This window comes from Pholcus phalangioides, unplaced genomic scaffold, assembly GCF_987345545.1.
Source record: "Pholcus phalangioides strain wild (caught in Gottingen) unplaced genomic scaffold, Ppha-v1.0 ptg000032l_1, whole genome shotgun sequence".
NCBI classification, from domain to species: domain Eukaryota; kingdom Metazoa; phylum Arthropoda; class Arachnida; order Araneae; family Pholcidae; genus Pholcus; species Pholcus phalangioides.
Genome location: NW_028301622.1, coordinates 5,899,614 through 5,921,133, shown reverse-complemented (window position 1 = coordinate 5,921,133; position 21,520 = coordinate 5,899,614). Strand labels below are relative to the sequence as shown.

General features: G+C 37.2%; 1 protein-coding gene across 1 annotated transcript in view; it reads left to right on the top strand.

Annotated features, from left to right (window-relative positions):
• Positions 1-20,999, top strand: part of LOC149066832 (uncharacterized) — a 66,845-nt gene extending 45,846 nt beyond the window's left edge. Inside the window, exons 12-15 of the mRNA XM_089253150.1 lie at positions 7,754-7,833; positions 10,929-11,115; positions 11,783-11,985; positions 20,584-20,999. Of these exons, the coding sequence (XP_089109276.1) occupies positions 7,754-7,833; positions 10,929-11,115; positions 11,783-11,985; positions 20,584-20,940 (827 nt within the window). The 3' untranslated portion in view covers positions 20,941-20,999. The remainder of the gene's footprint in view (positions 1-7,753; positions 7,834-10,928; positions 11,116-11,782; positions 11,986-20,583) is intronic.
• Positions 21,000-21,520: the final 521 nt, after the last annotated feature.

Sequence of the window (21,520 nt, the reverse complement as noted above, 5' to 3'; positions counted from 1 at the left end):
GCTTCAATTCAAGTATTCCGGGATTTTACTAACGTTTTCAAAAAACAGACTTTATTCGAATTCAGAACATTAACAAGCATAGCCTAAATACGACTACTTTCCTCTACCATCCCTTAATTCAATCTCTCCAATACTACTGCTCTCATACTTTTTTTTTTAAGCTTGACGTTCTTACAAATCGCTCGTTCGCTCGAGCACAAAGTCACGCTACATTTCTTCCTTTTCAGCGGCTGTTCAACAGCTTCCTACACTCGGTCATCCTGACCTGCAATCGTCCCGATTGCCCCACAGTACTGGTGTTTACGTGTCGACCTCTTTGGATTACGTCTTGGTAACACTGGCTCATCTTCTTCTTGCACTGAAATGTCTTCATCATCGGACTCAGACTCACACCTCCAAGCTTTTAGTTGGCTCACGTGCGCTGTTGTCGTGTACAGATGACCTTTCACTGTTGATTCCAATTCAGTCACCCGATACGTGTCATTCGGTAATACAGCCGTAACAGTCATCGGTCCTCTATACTTCGGTTGAGTCCTCGTCGGTTGCCCCATGGCTCTCGGACTTCTCTTCATAACAACCACCTCGCCTGGTTCGAACACTATTGTAGCACATCTGCGCTTATCGAAGGTGCTCTTCATTTTTCTTTGATTCTCCACGATTATATCTCGAGCTTCTTTTCTTACTTCCTCTGGATCCATCCACGAGTTATTCTCCTCATCTGCTAACCGTCTCAACATTCCATCATTGAATCTTGGAGAATATCCATGCAACATCTCAAATGGTGTCTTACCAGATGACTTATTCACAAAGTTGTTCAGATTTCGTTCTACCAACTTGATTTTCACGTCCCAGTCCTTATGGTCTCTGTTCTCCATACCTGTAGTTATCGACGACAATATAGTCCTATTTGCTCTTTCGACCATCCCATTTGCTCTAGGGTGTTTCGTTGAATTGAGCGTATGGTGAATTCCGTTATTCTTGCAGTACTTTTCAAACTGCTGTGACGTAAAACAAGAACCACGATTGCTTATAATTCGGTCCGGTAGTCCAAAGTCATTCACAAAGATGTCGACCGATTTCATTACACAAGTAGTTGAAGTATTTCTAACTGGAAATAATCGTACGAATCTGGTAAAGGTTGTCAATGATCACTAGTAGCTCCTGATTTCCCTTCGAACTTTTGACAAAAGATCCCAGATGATCCATATGTATCACTGCAAACGGTCTTTTTCCGGGTTCGATTGCGTGCAGCAATCCCTGTTGCTTACCTGCCGGTAACTTATTGACCAAACATTCCAGACACATAGCTATATGACGTTTTACATAGCGTTTCATTTATGGGAACCAGTACATTTCCTTGATCTTCCCAACTGTTCTGTCTGTGGCGAAATGCCCCATAAGATCATGAAATTTGATTACAGTACCTTTCCGCATGCACTTCGGAATTGCATACAGTAGTTTCAATTTTCCTTTATCGTCCACCTTCCTGAAGAGTCGGTTATTCTTCAGCTCGTACCCAAGAACTAATTGTTTTTCCTCCTTGGTCCGGTTCGTATCGGTTTTCTGTAATATTTCTATCTTTTTCTTCAGTTCGTCATCTGTATGCTGGATCATTAGGATTTGATCTTCCTCAGTGAGAGTTAAGCATATCTCTAATTTCTGATCGATAAATGAGTCTAGAGTATCTTTTGACTCTGCTACAGGTGCTCTACTAAGTGCGTCTATATGTGCCATTTTTGATTCTGATCGATGTTTCACCTCGAAGTCATATTCCTGAATTAGATCAAACCATCTGGTTATCTGTGGATTCATGCATTTCTTTGTATTCATGTAGACCAAAGCTTGACAGTCAGTGACGATAGTGAACTTGATCCCAATTAGGAATTGTCGCAATCTGTCCAACGTCCAAACAATCGCCATCAATTCCAATTTACTCGAGTGATATTTACTCTCAGTTTCTGTGGTCTTCTTGCTCACACAATATACTAGATGCCACTTGCCGTTCGTTCCTTTCTGCAACAACATTCCCACTAACCCAATTGAGCTCGCGTCACAATGGACTTCGGTTTCCGCTCTCGCATCATAGTGTGATAGTATGGGTTGGCACATCAACGCATACTTCAGTTCTTCAAAAGCTCTTGTCTGTTCCTCTTTCCAAGTAAACTCTTCGTTCTTTCGAGTCAATCGTGTCAATGGATCAGCTTTCTGTGCATAGTTTTTTATGAATCTTTTAAAATAACTAGTCAATCCTAGAAATCTACGTAGTTCATGAACGTTACCGGGAATCGGAAAGTCTTTGACAGCTTTCAACTTCCTCGAACCTGGCTGAATGCCTTCTGCATTGACAACGAATCCTAAGAACTCCAGTTCTATTTTCCCGAATTCACATTTCGTTAACTTCAGCGTCAGTCCAGCTGTTCTCAGTCTTTCGAACACTTCTCTAATTCGCTCCATCATATCTGTCCAATCCTTCGCTGGTATCAAGATATCATCGAGATAGCATAAGACCTTAGTGTTCATGAGTGGACCCAACATTTGACACATCAGTCTTTGAAACTCTGCTGGTGCATTTGCTAACCCGAATATCATACGTTCAGACTGTCCTGTTTCATCTGGAGTGATGAATGCTGTTTTCAACTTCGCTTCCTCCGTTAGCGGTATCTGCAAGTATCCATAAGCTAGATCCAACGTCGTAAACACTTTACACCCAGCCAAATTTTCCAGTAAATCATTGATTCGTGGCAATGGGAATTTGTCTTTCAATGTCTGATTATTCAATCGACTGTAGTCCACAACTAATCGGTTTTCACCTGTCTTTTTCTTCACCAATAATACTGGAATAGCATACGGTGACCTAGTTTCTGTGACTATACCATTATCTTTCCATTCTTTCACGATATCGCTGATTGCCGTCCTCTCAGACAAACTTGTTCTATACGGCGGTACACAAATAGGTTTGCTGCCTTCTACTTCCTTAATGTCCATCTTAGTCAACGATGTACACCCAAGTTTCTCAATGGACAATGCAAAAACATCTCTATACTCATTCACCAATGACCAAACTTCACGCTTTTCTTCTTTCTCAGTTGAATCGTCAAACTTTATCTCATCTAAATGAATTCCTTTTCTCTTACGTCCTCGTCCCTCACACGTAGGACCCACATTAGCAAATTTCTTATCGCGAGACTGTAATTCATCACACAGTTCATCCTTCAAGGCCACACTTGAAATGATATCATCCTCACAGATTACTTCAATGTCCCTCGATCTTATGACGGCCTCACTCACGCAGCAATCAGTCGAAGGACTCACTTCTTCATCCACCATAACATCCAAGTTTTCACGTAGCTCATCACACACAAAAGAGTTTCTGACTTCAGGGTTTCCTACAGCTTCATCAGATTCTTCTACTTCCCTCATGCTCAGTTTATCAACAACGATTGACGCACGACCGATACACTGTCCTTCACCAAACTTCACAACATGTTCTCCTAAATTCAAAATAGGAACCTTCGTTTTCCCCTTCACGACTTCTAGCAAGACATCAGTATTTCCTTGGCTTCCTTTCATCAGCACCAGTCCGTCCTCCACATCTTCTGTTCTGGCATCGATGACCTCCATCGTTGCACCGTCAACTTCTTCTGGATTCATGGTCATCAGCTCTATCCTTTTCTCCTCGACTCCGACATCTCGAACACATGGCAACTCACTTGCGTGCCACACGCGCAGTCTTCCTCCACTCCCAGCAAACTCAATTTCCGGCGACATCAGATAGTTCCGTCCAACTATCAAATCATACGACTGTGCATTATCATCGACGACCAACACATCCACAGCTGACTTTGCACCATCCACTTCCAAATCCACGTTAAGTTTCCCAAGTGCAACTGCTGATGGCTTCACCAGATCTCCATAACCGAATAATTCTTCTGATTTTGGCACATACTTGAGCTTCATATCCTCCGCTACAGACTTCTTCAACAATGTCACACTACTTCCAGTGTCGATCAAACATGAGATGAGACGCCCATCATTGATCCTAGCATTTTTGATGCAGTTCCCTTCGTAACAATCAGCACAACCATTTGCTTCCAAGTTGACTTTCTTTGTTGTAGTCTGATCACAGTGCTTTTGAATATGACCGGCCACACCACATAGGCGGCATATTAAATTCTTCTTTCTTGGACAATCACGCGACACATGACCCAGGTATCCACACGAAAAACATCTGTGCTCCCAGTCTTGCCGCTTATTGTCTCTCGGAACCGTTGGCCTGACACGTTGTCCCTCGCCGGCACAAACTTCACTCATACGAGGTCGATTTTTCCGGTTCAAAGTCGTTCCCATCATCATGTCTCTCCTTGGATCCACGTGCACAATTCGATCCTGAGCAACGGTTCTTCGGTGAGCATCTACCCTTTGGTCATCCGAAAATCCTGATCTTCGTTCATCAGTCCCGGTGAACTTGTGACTTTTTATATCCTCGATCTCGGATCTCACGACTTCGTATTCATCGAGCTTCTTCGCTAATTCATCAGGGTTCACAAAACTAGACCACTGATCGATGAAATGTTCACGATTGTTCGTCGGTACCCGCGATTTCATCTGCTCCGTGACGATCAGTTTCTTCAATGATTCAAACTCGGTAACATTCAGAAGAGATAGCCACTCGGAGAAGAAGACATTCAATTCATATCCAAAGTCCTTCCAAGTCGACTTCAGACGTCGGGAGTGCTGGATAAACTTTTGCCGTATCTTCTCTGTCATCAGCTTGAATCGATTCAGCAACAGTCCCTTGACGAAACCATAGTCGTTAATCCTCTCTTTGGGTTCACGGATCACGATTTCGGACACTTCGTAAGGCAGTAACACTAATAAGCTAGTGACCCATTGTTCCTCTGGTACTCTCGCAAGTTCGGCTTGGCACTCGAAGTACTGTAAATACAGACTTAAATCCCCGTTATCCGCATCGAACTTCTGTATCTTCTTCGTCAAATCGCACGGTACGATGCGATGACTTTCGGTGTCATCATCGATATTTCGTGACGCCGCACATGTTATCCGAAGACGCTCCAGTTCGAACTGCCGCTCGGCCTCTCGTTCCTGTCGTTGAGCTTCATCTTCTTCCTTCTGTCGCAGAGCTTCGGCTTCTTCTTTCCGTCGCAGAGCTTCGGCTTCTTCTTGACGGGTTTCGATGATCTGCTCGAGGAGTCCTCTAACAAAGTCCTCTTCATAGTTCTTCGACATGACGATGAGATTCTTCAGATCGGTGACTCTGTCATCTGAAGACGGCTTCTCTCCCAACTCCAATGCCAGCATCTCCAAGTCTTTCTTTCGCCCTCTCACGAGAAATGACATTTTCTTCTATCGCAGTCCGGTTTTATATCCCGCTTCTGATAAATCTGTTGGCTCCTAAGGAAAATGGCTGCTGCTTCAATTCAAGTATTCCAGGATTTTACTAACGTTTTCAAAAAACAGACTTTATTCGAATTCAGAACATTAACAAGCGTAGCCTAAATACGACTACTTTCCTCTACCATCCCTTAATTCAATCTCTCCAATACTACTGCTCTCATACTTTTTTTTTTAAGCTTGACGTTCTTACAAATCGCTCGTTCGCTCGAGCACAAAATCATGTTACATTTCTTCCTTTTCAGCAGCTGTTCAACAGCTTCCTACACATTGTAACACAATTTCAAATGTTGAATTTTTTTTTAAAATAGCATCTGAATTATTTTTCTACTGGTATTTTATTGCTGAGCAGCCACAACTAACTAGAAATAAAAAAATATGTAGAAGTTATTTGCATATGCATACATGGAGATATTTTTTGCAAATGAATATGCACTGAGAAAATTGAAAATACAGTCAACACTGCTTATTAGAATCATAGATAATGTGCTCATTCTGGTATTTTTATCACTTTTGCAAGGAACAAAATAGACCAATACCATAAAATGGGGAAAATTTCATTTTTTGTTATCAGGACTTTGGATAATGCTATCAAATTGTTTGCTGCCAAGTTTTTTTTCTCATTCTGCAGCTAAAGTTTAACCAAACTTAATTTTTTTCCTGTAAGTTATTGTTATCAGGCTGCAAGACTGTGTAGGAGGCTTGAAGGTGCTCTCTTCCCCCCCCCCCCCTGTTGACAGATATTTCCATACTTAATATTGTTATCAGTCCATAATATTCACTGTGATTCCATGTATGTGTGGAACTGCTTTTGAATAGCCTTCCTATAGTGAAGGCTAATGTATGATGTAAAAAAAAAGTGTTTTTCTTCAGTTCTTGACCAGTTCTTTCAGTTGACAAGATTCAAATTCCTTTTCCCAAGAGACTTTCTTAAGTGATCGATGAAACATATTGTGTACTTTAAAAAAAATCATAATTTGTGATATACATTAGACAGTTTCATTCTAATATGTCACAAAATGTTGATTAACAAAAATGCAAAATTTTAGCTTAAAGGAGGAAAAAAGTGTTTCTGTTATAAAAGAAAAATCAATGATTGAACATTTTGCAACCAATTATGTGAAAAAGAAAAACGGTTATCCTTCTGCTTTGCCGATACCCATTTACCACATGTCCCATTAAACCAAATGGGACATATGGTCACCATACTTGATCATATTAAGCAGCATGGACTACGCAAAAAAAACAGATATATTTTGAAAATACATATATATCTGCTTTTTTTTGCACAGTGATTTTTTAATGCATATTTTCTCATTTTGGTACATGTTTGGATGCATTTTTGGAAAGTGCATATTTTGGCATTTTTAAGTGCATATTTTGGCATTTTTAAGTGCATATTTTGGCATTTTCAATAGCATATTTTGCCATTTTTGAGTGCATGTTTGTATATTTTTATACCATATTTCATCATTTTTTAGGGCATATAATCTGGGCTTTAGTTAAGACTTTCTGATTAATCTGTTTAATGAAACGGGTGCATCCTTGATTGTACATATCCATTCTCCCTGGTCCTTCTCTTTTCTTCACCAGTACCTATCAGTTCCAAAGTTTTTACTTGCACTTCATTCTTTGATGTGTTATAAACATGGAAAAATCACCTCTATGTGACAATAAATATACAACAAACCTGCTTGTTGTTTTTTCCACCTTCAAGGGAAAAAATTTCTTTTTTAAACTAATATATAAGCAAATTTTATTTTTTTATTATTATAATGTTGACTTTAGAAATTTGTGTTTTGACATTGTCAAAACACAATTTTTGGGGGAGGGGTTAACATATTTAACACATATATATTATGTTGTGATTTTTTGACATACCAAAGTTGCTAATTAACATTGTCAGTTTCCTGCATATTAAGGTTGTTAATTTGCTTTGTAGACCAGAATAATAAAATGTTTGGCCTTTTTTTATGGTTTTGAAACGATTTTTTCCCCCTTTGTTTAAACTTCTTTCATTTATGAATGCTTTTAACGCACAAATAGCGAAAGGTTCCACTTATCTCCTTGAGGGGGGCAAGTGGAAGCATTGCCTCACTGAAATGCAAAATTAATCTTGAAAATGGCACACTGAAGAAAATGATGCACTCTAGCCCTAAAAGAAAAAAAAAAGATTTAAAAAATCTGTTGCTAAATTTTAATGAAGCTTCATGACTTCTCCAACATAGGTGCTAGGTTGAACTTGAACTAATAAAAAAGCAGTTCCACTTACCTCAGTATACCTTAAATGAATTGATAACTGGTTCCATGGAACTGAAATCTGTTTTGTATTTTTTTTCAGCTGTTTCTCCTAATTTGTTCATGTTCGAAGATATAAGGATACAGTCATCTCAACAAGTTAGTCACGTGACATACGAATCGGTATGCTTCATTTAGACATGAATCAGTTCCAAATTTGTATTGTGCTGATGAAGAAAATATGAATAGTTACTAACAATTTTTTCATAACTTTATTTTCACCTTCTTTTACATTCAAGTAATATAATATCAGGTTTTTTCATCTTAATTGAGCATTCAAAATCAAATTCTGATGAATTTTACACATTTATGTAGGCACTCCATCAGTTGCGACCATCCACAACTGATGTTGATTTGGTATTTTTGTATTATATCCTCTTTGATGAAATTTGGCAAATGTAGCTCAGATTTACCAGATACAGTGAAACCTGTCTAAGGCTGATTCTCAATGGGACAGAAGTCTTTCTTGAACGGAATCAAAAGATAACCTCATGTATTTGATAACCCCATGCTTCGATGTGCACCTTTATAAAATGGAAACCTGTCTAAAACAGAGTATTATATTGGTCTCTTTCAAGTGTAGCATAACTATTCAGGGCATCTGAGCAGACTTTTTCTTGAAGCCCCTTTGGGAGGGTTATGCTAAGAAAAAGAGTACTCCCCCTTCTCAGTAAAGGGGTTAGCCCAGTGGTGGTTCCATGGAGGGGTAATTACCCCCTTTCTCTCCCAGATTGAGAAAAAAATATGAGAAATATTTGAGTTTTACCTTTTGTAGGGGTAAAAACACATTTCTCACACAAAAGAATTAACCCCCCCCCCCCATACTGGCTCCCTGGAACCAGATTTAGCATGTGAAACGAATATTCAAAATAAGTGTACATTTTTTGGGGCCCCATTTGGCTTGAGGCTCCAGGGCATTGCCCTGGTTGCCCAGCCTTGTTACGGGCCTGGTCTGTTTACATTCCATTTTGTACAGATTATAGTATAGATTATTGTACAGATTATAGTGTAGATTATTGTACAGATTATAGTATAGATTATTGTACAGATTATAGTATAGATTATTGTACAGATTATAGTATAGATTATTGTACAGATTATAGTATAGATTATTGTACAGATTATAGTACAGTAAACTCCTCTTAATGGACACACCCCTCCAGATGTGTTCACCACTTTTGTTGGGCCAAATAATAATTTCTCTGTGTATAATAAAAGTATGCTTTTCAAACCTCAGATTAACCTTCACTCCTCTTTTGAGTATGAATTTGAATTTTTTTGTCCCACCCCATGCACAAAAGAGAGGTTTTAATGAATATATTTTTCACACACATCCTCACACTTGCTTTCATTTATTTAGTTTTAATTTCTTTTCCATATATTCACAATAGTTAGTTCCTTTCTACTGAATGATATCCCTCAGTTTCTTTTTCCCCTTCTATTCTTACTATATTTTTTAGCTGTTTTTTGCTTTTTTGCTGTTTTTTTAGCTCTTGTCTCAAAAATTTTTTTAAAAATCAACATTTAAATTTTTAAATGTTAAAGTATGTTGGAGCAAAAGCAAGGTTTATCAGATTCATTCAGGATCACTGAATTAGGGCTTGATAAATGAAAAAAAATATTTAGGCTCCAGCCCGATTTCTTAGGAGCCAAGGATGGTATTTTGGTCAAGAAAAATAGTCCTAAACAATGATTTTTTTTTACTTTTCACTTGTCAAAAGACATAGTGTAATCAGAAAATTTTGTGTTACCCTTAGACTCCAATTTAGAAATTTACTCCAATTCAGCAACCACATTTGGAAACTTTCAGGCACCAATACCAATTTTATAGTCTCTAGTAGCCATGGTGACTTGGCGTATATCCTGGCAAATGTCCAGCACTGCACTGAATAAGTTCAATACCAAGTAGTATAAAATATGAAAGTTTATTTTAAACAAGTTAGGTCTTTTTACATGTTGAATACTTTATTAGAAATTTGATAAAAATCAAATATTCACAATTTATTTCACAAATTTAAAAACCGTGCTGATATGAGATATATGCATTAAATAATTTCACTATAGTTTTTTTACCAGTTAGGCAAGATTTCTCGTAGGTAATATCAACTTTTACCCAACAACATTTTTTTAACTCTCGAGCTCAGCAAAGTAATTCTCCAAAGCGGCCATTTCATACAAATACAACGCCACAACAGGCAAAATGCCCAACGAGGTGGCTGAGAAAAAGATGCCCATAACAAATATGGATGTCATATATTTCAAAAATACAGCAACCCAATTATAAACACAATCACAAAAATTATAAACAATATATACACATGATAACATACTATACAATGCCCATAATGTATTTATGGCTGTCTTATTCTAAGTATGGATAGCTTCTCGATTTACCCCAACATGTTTATCGTATTTCTTTTTAAACGTGTCAATTGTGTTACAATTTACTACCTCCGGGGGTAAGCTATTCCATTTATTAACAACCCTATTAGAGAAAAATTCCCTGCGACACCATAACCTTGCATTGTCAAAAATTCATCTATACTCAGTTATGATAAGGTCTGTTAAAAAGTCTCGCCACAGATAGCAACAGACCTACAATGGTGCAAATATTCAATCAAATACAAATACAAATACAATGCCACAACAGACAAAATGCCCAACGAGGTGGCTGATAAAAAGATGCCCATAAAAATATGGATGTCATATATTTAAAAAATACAGCAACCCAATTAAAAATTGAATTAACACAAATTATAAACAATATATACACCTGATAAAATATTATACAACGCCCATATAGAATACTTATGGTTGTCTTATTCTAAGAATGGATAGCTTCTCGATTTACCCCAACATGTTTATCGTATTTCTTTTTAAACGTGTCAATTGTGTTACAATTAACTACCTCCAGGGGTAAGCTATTCCATTTATTAACAACCCTATTAGAGAAAAATTCCCTGCGACACCATAACCTTGCATTGTCCCTTACCAATCGATACTGGTGTCCCCTTGTAAAAGCAGTCGATCGGGGGGGGGGTGTTCACTATAGAGCCTTTCAATGTATTTCACTATCTATTAAAGAACACTCCCTGTTGGCATACAAAATTTCAGTTTCACAGGTGTCCATTTAGAGATTTCACTGTATGTACAATGCTGTTAGTCGTAAAGTTTTCATTTTGTGGCATGAACAATGTCTCAATTTTTTTTCTTTACAGATTATGGATAAACTTAAACCCCTGATCAGACAGGTTTGTGATGACGTTGCGAATGCATCAAATGCCAGCAACACAAAAATCAACCGAATAAGAAATTATTTATTTCGATCTGAACAGGAAAAGGAGAGTCTCAAAATAAGGTACCAAGCAGCGTTAGAAGAAAAAAGACAAATGAAAGATTCTGCTGGTGGGTGTAAAAAATTTTTTTTCCTTTTTTTCTACCTCACTAAAATATTGAAATTAGTTGCAATCTGTGAAGGCCACTACACATGTTTGAGTATACTGGATGGTACCTGTACAGAGAAACTCAAATGTGTGTACGGCCATTGGTTATAGCTGCACGTGTTTTTTTAACCTAAATCGATTGGTTTCTTCATTTGACGTGCCTGTACAAGTATACCTGCACAGGTAAGCATTAATGTGTGTAGCATTTAAAGCACCAGGCTTTACTGTTGCAACCCTCTGTGAAATTGATGTTTGGCTGCAAATATGAGAAATTTTGTGCAATGGCATCAATCTGAATATGTCCAAAAATAAACAACCTCTTTTAAAAAAGTTTTGTGTGATGTGAATTGTAATAAATATTATATTATGCACTGTTTGTGTCACATTTTATGAGAGCATCAAGTTTTTCACTATATGGTGCCATCTGTGAGTGAAATTTTAAACTAGATTTTTTTTAAATTGATCAAAAACAAAATAATAATAAAAAATGCAATGATAAGTATGTTAGTGCAAACCACATCTTTTTATCACTCACTCATCTTGTATATGATGTTAACTTGTTATATTTTTTATGAGCATTCCTGATATTAATTTTTTTTTTCATTATTCTTACCATCCCTCTTTCTCAGACGAACTAGTGGCCATGCTATATCGAGAAATACACATTTTTCAGAGGAAAAAGACTGAATCTGATGCTAAGATACGTCTTCTCGAGAGTCAGGTTAGTGAACTAAAGAAAAAGATTGCTTTGGCTTCAAAACCTGTTCAAGAAGTTGAGCCCAATGGACTAAATACCATTCAAGATACTGTTGTCGAAGGAGATGTGTGCCAGGTTACTATATTTTTTTCTATATTTTGTTGTGATAACACTCCATATAAAGGGTACATAGCTAACAGTGCACACACAGAAAATTACTGGCAAACTGTTGATCCTAGAGGCATGCTTCCAATTAAAAAAAGTATCCAAATAACGGGCAGACCTCTGATATGTCATTCACATTGCAAGGGGTTGTACAGTTATTAGAATTAAAATAACTTTTTATACAGACACCCTGTGTTCAAAAACCCAATTAGAAAGTTGCTGCCCTGGCTCTTTTGATGCCAATAAAAAAAATCCACATTCTGCCTTTAACTGCATTTTACCCGGATAAACTGTGTTTACCTCATTTTTACCTGCATTTATATTGTTTTTTCTAAAACTATTCTTCATTTTTTAATTCAAACATCTCAGTAAATATTGCATTTAGAAACATGGAATTTTTTTTGTTGGCCTAGGTGAGACAGGGCGACAACTTTTTCATTGGGTTTTTAAGGATAAAAAGGGTGTGTATAAAATTATTTTTTATTTTATTTTAATCACAACCCCTTGCAACATGAATGATGCATCTGAGTTCTACACATTATTTGGATACCTTTTTCTAATTGGAAGTTTGCCTCTACGATCAACAGTTCACCAGTAAAATGCTGTGCATGCTAATAGTTATGCACCCTGTATATATTATAAATTTATGTCCTCCTAGCTCATTTGAACATATAAAAAGAACAATAACTTAAAAATAATAACTAACAAATATCTCAACAATTAATGCCACACAAGGAACCAGGCACTAGTACTTCCAGTTTCTTCCTTTGCTATTTGCCTCTATTGTTGGTGTTATCAATATGCTCACACTGTATTACACAATCATCTTTACATCCTAACTGAATGGTGACCCAGTCCATATTCCAAAGAATTTGTAACTGAAAGGTCACCTCCGGATTATGAGATAATTCCCCCCCCCCATTGGCCCTAAGATCGGCCATACAAGCAAACAAAGGACTGGAACCCTGCCCGCCAAACACAAACCCCCAGTGCGACCATGAGCACTCTTGAGCGGCCAGCAACCAGAGGATCATATATTGTTCTAGAGAACACATTGTATTGCAGTCAAACTCGATTATAACAACAACAACGATTCCACAAAATTTTGTCGATTGAATCGAGGTATCATTACAACAGAGGTTGACATTTGCAAGATCTTTTTTGGCAAAAAATATAATCAAATGCAATCGAATGCTGTGCATGAAGTTACTGTGCTGTGATTTTATTATGATTAGGGTGGCCATATTTGATCAAGGAAAATACAGGAAATTGGAATCGTGAATACAAGATACCACTATTTCTCAACAAAAGTTCTGCCAATTGCTGGCAAAATACCCAAATATTTACTTATAAATAACCCTTGGTGAGAAATATATTCTTCAGTGACTTAAATTGTATTTTAAATGTGATAAGTATATAAATGTATTTTAATGTAATGAATCTGAACATGGCAAGATTTTTTTTCTTCATATTTTATTTTTATTCATATTCATTTTTACAAAATCTATAAACTACGTAAATTACCTTCATCGCCTGATTCTTGCAAAGATTATGAATTAAAGTAAGCTTCGTTGAAAAAATAATATATTTTTATGAATGAAAAGTCAAGAAAGGCAAAATTGCCAGAAAATACAGGAATTTCCCATTTACAGGTTGTCAATGAGTAAATAGAAGCATCAAACATAAATAAATCTTTTTTTCATCGTTAGGCACCTATAGAACATAGGTCCCCAAACTTTTTTTCCATCGCCCCTTTTTTCAGATTTTTTCATTGCCCCAACTCAAGCCAATTCATAGGATCCTATATTACACCCATAGCTCCTACCACTCCCTGGACCTTTCCATCACCCTTCCCCTAGGGAGCGATAATGTCCTTTTTAAATAACACTGCTATAGAAGAACCGACACACATTGTGTTAATGCGGTGAGTTCTATTTCTAGGAATATCTCTCTTGAAAAGATGCTGTGAAAACAGATACAAAAATGAGAAAAAATGTGTCCTTGTATCCAAGGTCATTGCATTTTCATCGACATTATAAATGACGTTCATTAACATTATTCTCTATGCGAATAAGCCTGGACTGCCTATTTTTGACGTTATGGGAATAAGCCTGGACTGCCTATTTCCGACGTTATGGTTGAGGTGTCATTATAAAAAACCGAGGTCATTATAATTGAGTTTGGCTGTATTTTGGGTGCTCCTTTATGAGTGGTCTGTATAAGGGAGGATTTACAGCTTCGTTATTGGACTACAAAAATTGACTGAGCACCATTTTTTTCTCTATTTTGAACACAGCAAAACTTCTCTTACTTAAACCTTTCATGTGCCACATATTATATGTCCTAACCTTTCAGTCCTGGTGCGCACAAACTGGTGGGGTTGATTTCTTTTCTTTATAGATATTCTTTTTTAATTCTCAGTGAATTCAGCAGTGACTTCAACGATTATCAACAATTTTTAAAGTCAGGACTGAACTCCAAAAGTTAAAAAATAATATCTACTGTAAGAAAAAACAACCCCTACGTTTCTGCTATCTAGTCTGAAAGGGTTAACAAAAGTTTTTATCCTTTTATAGCTTTATTTTAGCTCTTTTGCTGGAGATATTTACTGTTTGCTTAAAATTTTTTTCTTTTAAAAAATGGATTCAGCCCTCTTTTTATTTTAGTTCTACTAGACCTTACATGCACTTCTTAAACGTTACTTGTAATTTCTAAGAAATTGGTACATGTCAGAACATGTGTTCTGAGTGTATGTGTGGCCTTAATGTATTCAAGCTGTCAGAGTCTCTCTCATACATGTGTTTCATGTTATAATGGCGCTGCCATCTGTCTTCCATATTTTAAAGTGAAATGGACAGCTACCTCCTATGTTATACTATTAATACTATGAGGTGCAAATGTACCTCATAAACATGTCATTGGGGAATTTCTACCAAGTTGATATACTCTATTTGTATGTATCAACTTAGGGGTGATTCAAGAGTATTACAAATACAAATACAACGCCACAACAGGCAAAATGCCCAACGAGGTGGCCACCATCGATGGGGGAAAATGGGGTTTCTGATTTGCTGACTTTTGATGACAAGGGGGAAGAGGTTTGGATGATGCTTATGTCATCAACCACCCTTTATAAAAATATGAAATATTCTTATATGGCATCTTTCTCAATGTGCCAAAAACGAGAAAAACCTTTTTCTAGTTTATGGGCAATGAATGAATGAACACCAGAACTTTGCCACTGGACTTATCCCATTGCCAAGATCTCTTTCAGCCCAGCATTGTGGTAGAGTCTGGAACACTTTATTTTGAGTTAAAAAAAGACATACACAATTTTTACAACATATTTTTCTCGGACAATTGGGTACTGTCGCAATTAACAAATTTTGTAGTGATTACAGACGAGATGGGGTTGGGAGTTGTAGAAAAGTTCTGGGGTTTCGTTAAGAAGGATGAATGTACATGTATTGGAATGAAGGTACTTTTTAGAAGAAATTTGGGGGGGGGGGGCACGCGCCATCTCAACTGTTATTTTACACTGGTCATATTATATACATAGGATACAACAAACAAACACAAAAATCTTATTGTATAATGTAAAATATCCATTGGAGCGAGCCATCTCACTTAACACCTTGTTGGTGAGAAAATTTAGTTTATGGGCAACTGAACTAACATTCTCCCTATGGATATGTCTCCTCAAATGATCTTTTAGTGATCTCTAATGATCTCTCCTCCTTAGTGATCTCTAATGATCTCTCCTCCTTACTGATCTCTAATGATCTCTCCTCCTTACTGATCTCTAATGATCTCTCCTCCTTAGTGATCTCTAAATGGTTCGTGGGGCAGAGTGGTCTGGAAATGTGTCCGGGCCGCTTAATTGCTCTGGAACTGTTGCATCATCCAAGTGATCCATAATTCTGTGGTGTTTGGTCAAAACATGATTTCTCCAAAAATGACTTTTTGATCTAAAATTAAATCTTGATAATTATAACTAATTAAAAATGAGATAAATGCATAAATATGTGCTTACGGCTAAACAACATGCTGATGTATGATATTTTCATTTGTATTTGTGTGTATGATTTATTTTTGATTTTTAAATGACAATGAAAATGCTTATATCTCACACAAAAGAATTAACCCCCCCCCCCTCCCCAGACTGGCTCCCTAGAACCAGATTTAGTATGTGAAATGAATATTCAAAATAAGTGTAAATTTTTTTGTGGGGGCCCCATTCGACTTGAGGCTCCAGGGCATTGCCCTGGTTGCCCATCCTTGTTACGGGCCTGGTCTGTTTACATTCCATTTTGTACAGATTATACTATGTGATTTTGGAGTTATCATGTTCTGACCAAACACCAGAGAATTATGCAGTGGATCATTAACGTATTTTGGGAATGTGCTGCAGGTAACTTGAGTGATCTAGAGTCACACTCGGGACCACTTAAGTACTCTAAAACTGTGCCACATGTCACTCAAGGGATCTCTAAATGTGCCAAGGATAGCTTAAAGCTTAAGTGATTAAGGATCTGTTAATGTGCAATGGGCCTACTTGAGTGATCTGGAAATGTGCCACTTGGTTCATTTTTAGGAAATTAGGTTTCGGGAGTAAGCCACATCAGATAAGCCCCTGCGCCAAGGGTTTACCATATATAGCTTAGAAGGTGGATCATAGTGAATTTCTTAAAAATAAATTTTAAGTTTTTATCCTTCAAATAGTATTGGAAAGTCACAGAAATTGATTATAACAACACATAAAGGTATTTTCTTTTGAAATTAAAAAAAAATATTTTTTGCATTTAAAATGTTATTTTTTGTTCATCTGGGAGAGAGACACAAGCCCCCCTATGATTCCCCCTTGTATGTTTCTGATCCCGCCAATATGTGTTAGGAGGTAAGTGGCAGAGATGGCGAAATTTTGCTGATGGAGGTAAAAAATGGCTAAACATTTGCTGATGTAATACTCAGCCACCTCGTTGGGCATTTTGCCTGTTGTGGCATTGTATTTGTATTTGAATAGCCCTTTACATTTTCAGTTCATTCCAAGACTACCAACGGATGTGCAAATTTTCACTTTTAGAGTTTATCAGCTGGTTAGATAATTTATTTTGCTATCCAAGTTTTGCCTGAAAGGCAAATGTGTATCAATATCGAAACACATGTTATACAATCGTTTAGGAAAATAACTTCCATAGAGTAAACATTTGAACGTCATTTCCCAAGTATTGGAAATTTTCATATTCATGTTTCTGGCATATGGGGGTCGATACATTGTAAGAAAAAGAGGCAAACATATTCTTTATCGAATCTAATGGCCATAACACCAGGGGTGTTCTACTTCCCTCTGTTCGAGAGCCAACATATTGGTCAGAGGTAGTGTTGCAGGCCTCACCAGGAACAAAACTCTGATGTATAGGGCACATGAGCAAGGGGAGAGAACTCTGACATATAAGCCCCTTCCCCAGTATGATTGTTTGCTGGGGCATTATGGGCCTCAAACATTTTGATGGGATTTAAGCAGGGCCGCAACTAGATGCTCGGTCCACCGAGGCAAGCACACATTTTGACGCCCCCTTGTAATGTTAAAGGAGAGGTTTCAAAATGAAATTTGCGTCCCCTTGGGTCTAGCGCCCAGGGCACGAGACCCACCTGCTCCCCCCTATATTTAACTAATTAACTGAACTTTCCATTTAATTAAATACTAATTATAAATAATTATTAGTGAATTATTGTTAACAAGTTAATTTTTCTTTTCTTTCAGCAAATTTTGAATGCTAATGCTCTCTCTCACCAGAGTTGAGAATGTTACTTTTCTCATGAAACATTTGAAGTTTATCAAACAAAAAAAAAAAAAACAGTTTGATATTTTGGAATTTGTTATTTTGAATTTTGTGCAGAATGCTTTTCTAGTTTGTTTTTTCCCCCTGTTAAATTAATAAATGACTGAATATTTTTTTACCAAAAGACGGCAGCACATTGGTTTTTAATTTTTATGGTAACCTTAAAAGGGAAATTTTTCTTATTAAGATTACCTTCAATGATTGCGCAAGAAAATCTTCTACTGCTACTTCCATAACTCCCACAGTAGGTTTTTAAATCAATCATGTGCCTGTGCGTTTAAAGAAGATTTGTGTTTGTGTCTTGAAAATACAAATGGTTTTTGTCAAATAATATAAGAAATAATTTTGTTTCTACATTAACCACTGTTTCGTAAATCAAAACTAATATCCAAAATATAATAGTTTTTCATTTGGTGTGGACTGCATAAAATAATCTCACAGCCAGCTGTTGCACACCTCCTGACCTATTGTATTTAACGATGGCATCACAGATTCGAGGCAAGAAAAGTTGTAAAATGTGGGAAAACCCCACATTTACCCCACATTACTGATTCAGGTTATTGTTGCTGAGAAATTACCTGTGGGCTGGAAATAAAATGACTAATACAAATCTGCAGTGAATCAAAATGTATTTCAAGGGAAATATATGATTTCAGTAGTTTATGACTGATATCTATTACTATTACAAGTTGAAGTAAACTTTGTTGAAAATAGGGGAGAAATGGGAATATATATATGGTAAAAGACAGGTTAAATTTGCACAGTGCGCACCTTATTCTTTTTATCTATTTGCCTTTTGTTATTCTACTCTCACAAGTAGACAGTTCTCTTCTGCAAACGCAATGTAAACTTTCAAGCTTTGCTTAAAAAGTATCTAATTGCTTGAAATTAAGTATCTTATCGACAAAATGACATATCTGCTGAGTGACGTAAATCGGGTATCACTGTTCTTTACTTGAAGCATGTCATAGGAATATTACAATATTGATTTCAGCTGTGTAATTTTGCTTATTTTTTCTTCAAGATTAGTGCATTTTATATACAGGGTAGTAATAAAAGAACTTTTTGCCAATATACGAGCCCATAGCAGCAGTGGAAATTGGAAAATGCTGATGAAATCCAGGATACTGATATTTCAGAGTATGTGTTCAAGAATGAGAACAGAAACAGGAACCTAGCTCTCTTAGTTAAAGTTACAGAAACAAAATTTCGAAAAAGTCACAGTGTCACATTGCAACACACACTTTAATGCATTGAAATGTGATTAGCATAGTAAAATACCATAAATGGTGTTGGAATGGTACCTGTATGGGTTTTTTAACAGTGGCTGAGAGAGAGATACGAAGATATATTTAGGAAAGAAAGAAAATTAAACTGCTCTTTCAAGGAATCGAACCCACATTCTTTCACTGGCATTCCAAGTGAATGCCCTAAACCACTAGACTACAAAGGCAACAAATATCTCAATCTTTCCCTGGAGCTGGTGTGCACTGAATGGGACCATATGTGGATGGTCGGAGCTAACTCGGGCAAAGCTCACAATTCTTGACACTGCCACCAGATGGTGACGTATCCAAGGATGATGTCACTCTCTGCTGTCCATACGAAGGTTTTTAACAGTTGGCTAATGCTGTTATAATATATTTAAATTGATATTATATTGCTGTTATGATATATTTAAAAAAGAGAAAATTCAACTGCCCTTGCAGGGAATTGAACCCACGTCCTTTCACTTTCCAGTTGAGCACCCTAGAACACTAGACTACAAAGGCAACTAATATCTCAATCTTTCCTTGGAGCTCATATACACTGGTGCAGGACCATATGTGGACGGTCGGACCTAACTCAGGCCAGAGCTTACAATTGTTGTCACTACCACCAGATGGCAACTTGTCTGATGATGATGTCGTCCTCCTCTATCCATACGAAGGTTTTTCGATTCCCCAAAGGGGCAGTTAAATTTCTCTCTTTCCTAAATATATCTTGCATCAGCCAGCTTTCAAAAACCTTTGTACAGATAGTGGAGTCAATGTACGGTCCCATTCAGTGCATATGAGCTGCAAGGAGAGATTGAGATATTCGTTGCCTTTGCAGTCTAGTGGTCTAGGGCATTCACCCGGAAAATGAAAGGATATGGGTTCGATTCCCCGCAAGGCAGTTGAATTTTCTTTCATTCCTAAATGCATCTTTGCATTGGTCAGCTGTGAAAAAACAACTTTTGTATGGATAGTGGAGAGTGACATCATTCTCAGATGGTCCTGTATCCATGAACGCAGTACTAGATGAAGACAAATAAATATGTGGACAAACAAGTGCAGATGAGTTCTGCCGCCAGAAGTTTCTCTCTGAGTTGTTAGCACACCAACCCCTTGGTGAAATCTTCTTTCTGTGTCTGGTGATGGCATTTATGTTGCTTACAGGTAACGTTCTAATGCCATACATGATTTTTCACTGTGCTGATCACTCAGCAATGCATAAAAGTTTGTTTTGTCTTTTGAATTTTTCGAAATTTTGTTGCTGTAACAATAACCACGAGAGCTAAGGATTTTGTTTTTCCTTTTCATTTTTGAGCGCATGCCTTGAAAAACCTATATCTCAAATTTCATCCACATTCATTGATTTTTGTGGCTGCTTGGGACTAGTATATCAGCGAAGTTATTTCATGACCACCCTGTACATGCAAATTCATATGATATATATTCACATAGTTTAATTTTTGATCCAGACCTCTTCATATAGTCCAAATGTATGCGCAACTCAGAAGGATGATCAGGATAACTCAAAGAAATCGGCTAAGCCCTCCACAATCTCTGAAGCCCAGGTTATTTTGATCGACGAGACATCACCAACTTCTACATGCTTTCCACCTGGTAGTGAAGATCATGAACATCTTCCTGAAGAAAACTCAAATGTAACCACGGAATTAGCACCAGCATTACCTACAGATTCTTCTTCGACTAGCAGTGACAAAGAAATGCTCAACAGTGAACTTCAGTCCTCTGCTATAAGTTCAGAGGCAGAACCTGAACCTGACACGTGTAGCAATAATGCCACTGAACTGAAAGAAACCAATGATGTTTAACTAGTTACTGTTTTTGTGCATTTCATTCTTTGGTAATAAACATCAAATTATGAAGTGAAGGTAATTGACTTACTTTTTATTAACTTTTAAATGAAATAAACCACCCTAATTTTTCGTATATAATCAAGGTACAAAGAGACTGCATCACAAAAAGTAACCCCAGATTTAAGGTACAATCCTTAGCTAGAACTTGGAGTGAAGATCTTTTGCGATCTCAACCAAAGTCTTCCCTATTTTATCCAAATCAGCGTTTCTCACAGTGGACAATATCCCCCTCCCCAAGGGTTATGGAAGGGCTAAGGAAGGCAGTAGAAGCTGTGGGTTTAATATAGGATCCTAGCCTCTCTATGCTATTATATGGGCATCATCGGGGACTCGAATCGTGAGAACCTAAGTTTGAACCCCACTGATGGCATAGTGGTGGCTGGCTGAAATTGGTTTTCTGTGGCATTTCAACTTCCAGGAAAAATGGTGCTTGTGAGCCGTTCTATCATTTAAAAAAGTCTCTCTGCACAGCGAAATCTGGCTTAATCATATAAAATATTCACTCATGCCACTTGAAGTTAAAAATAACCTGCAG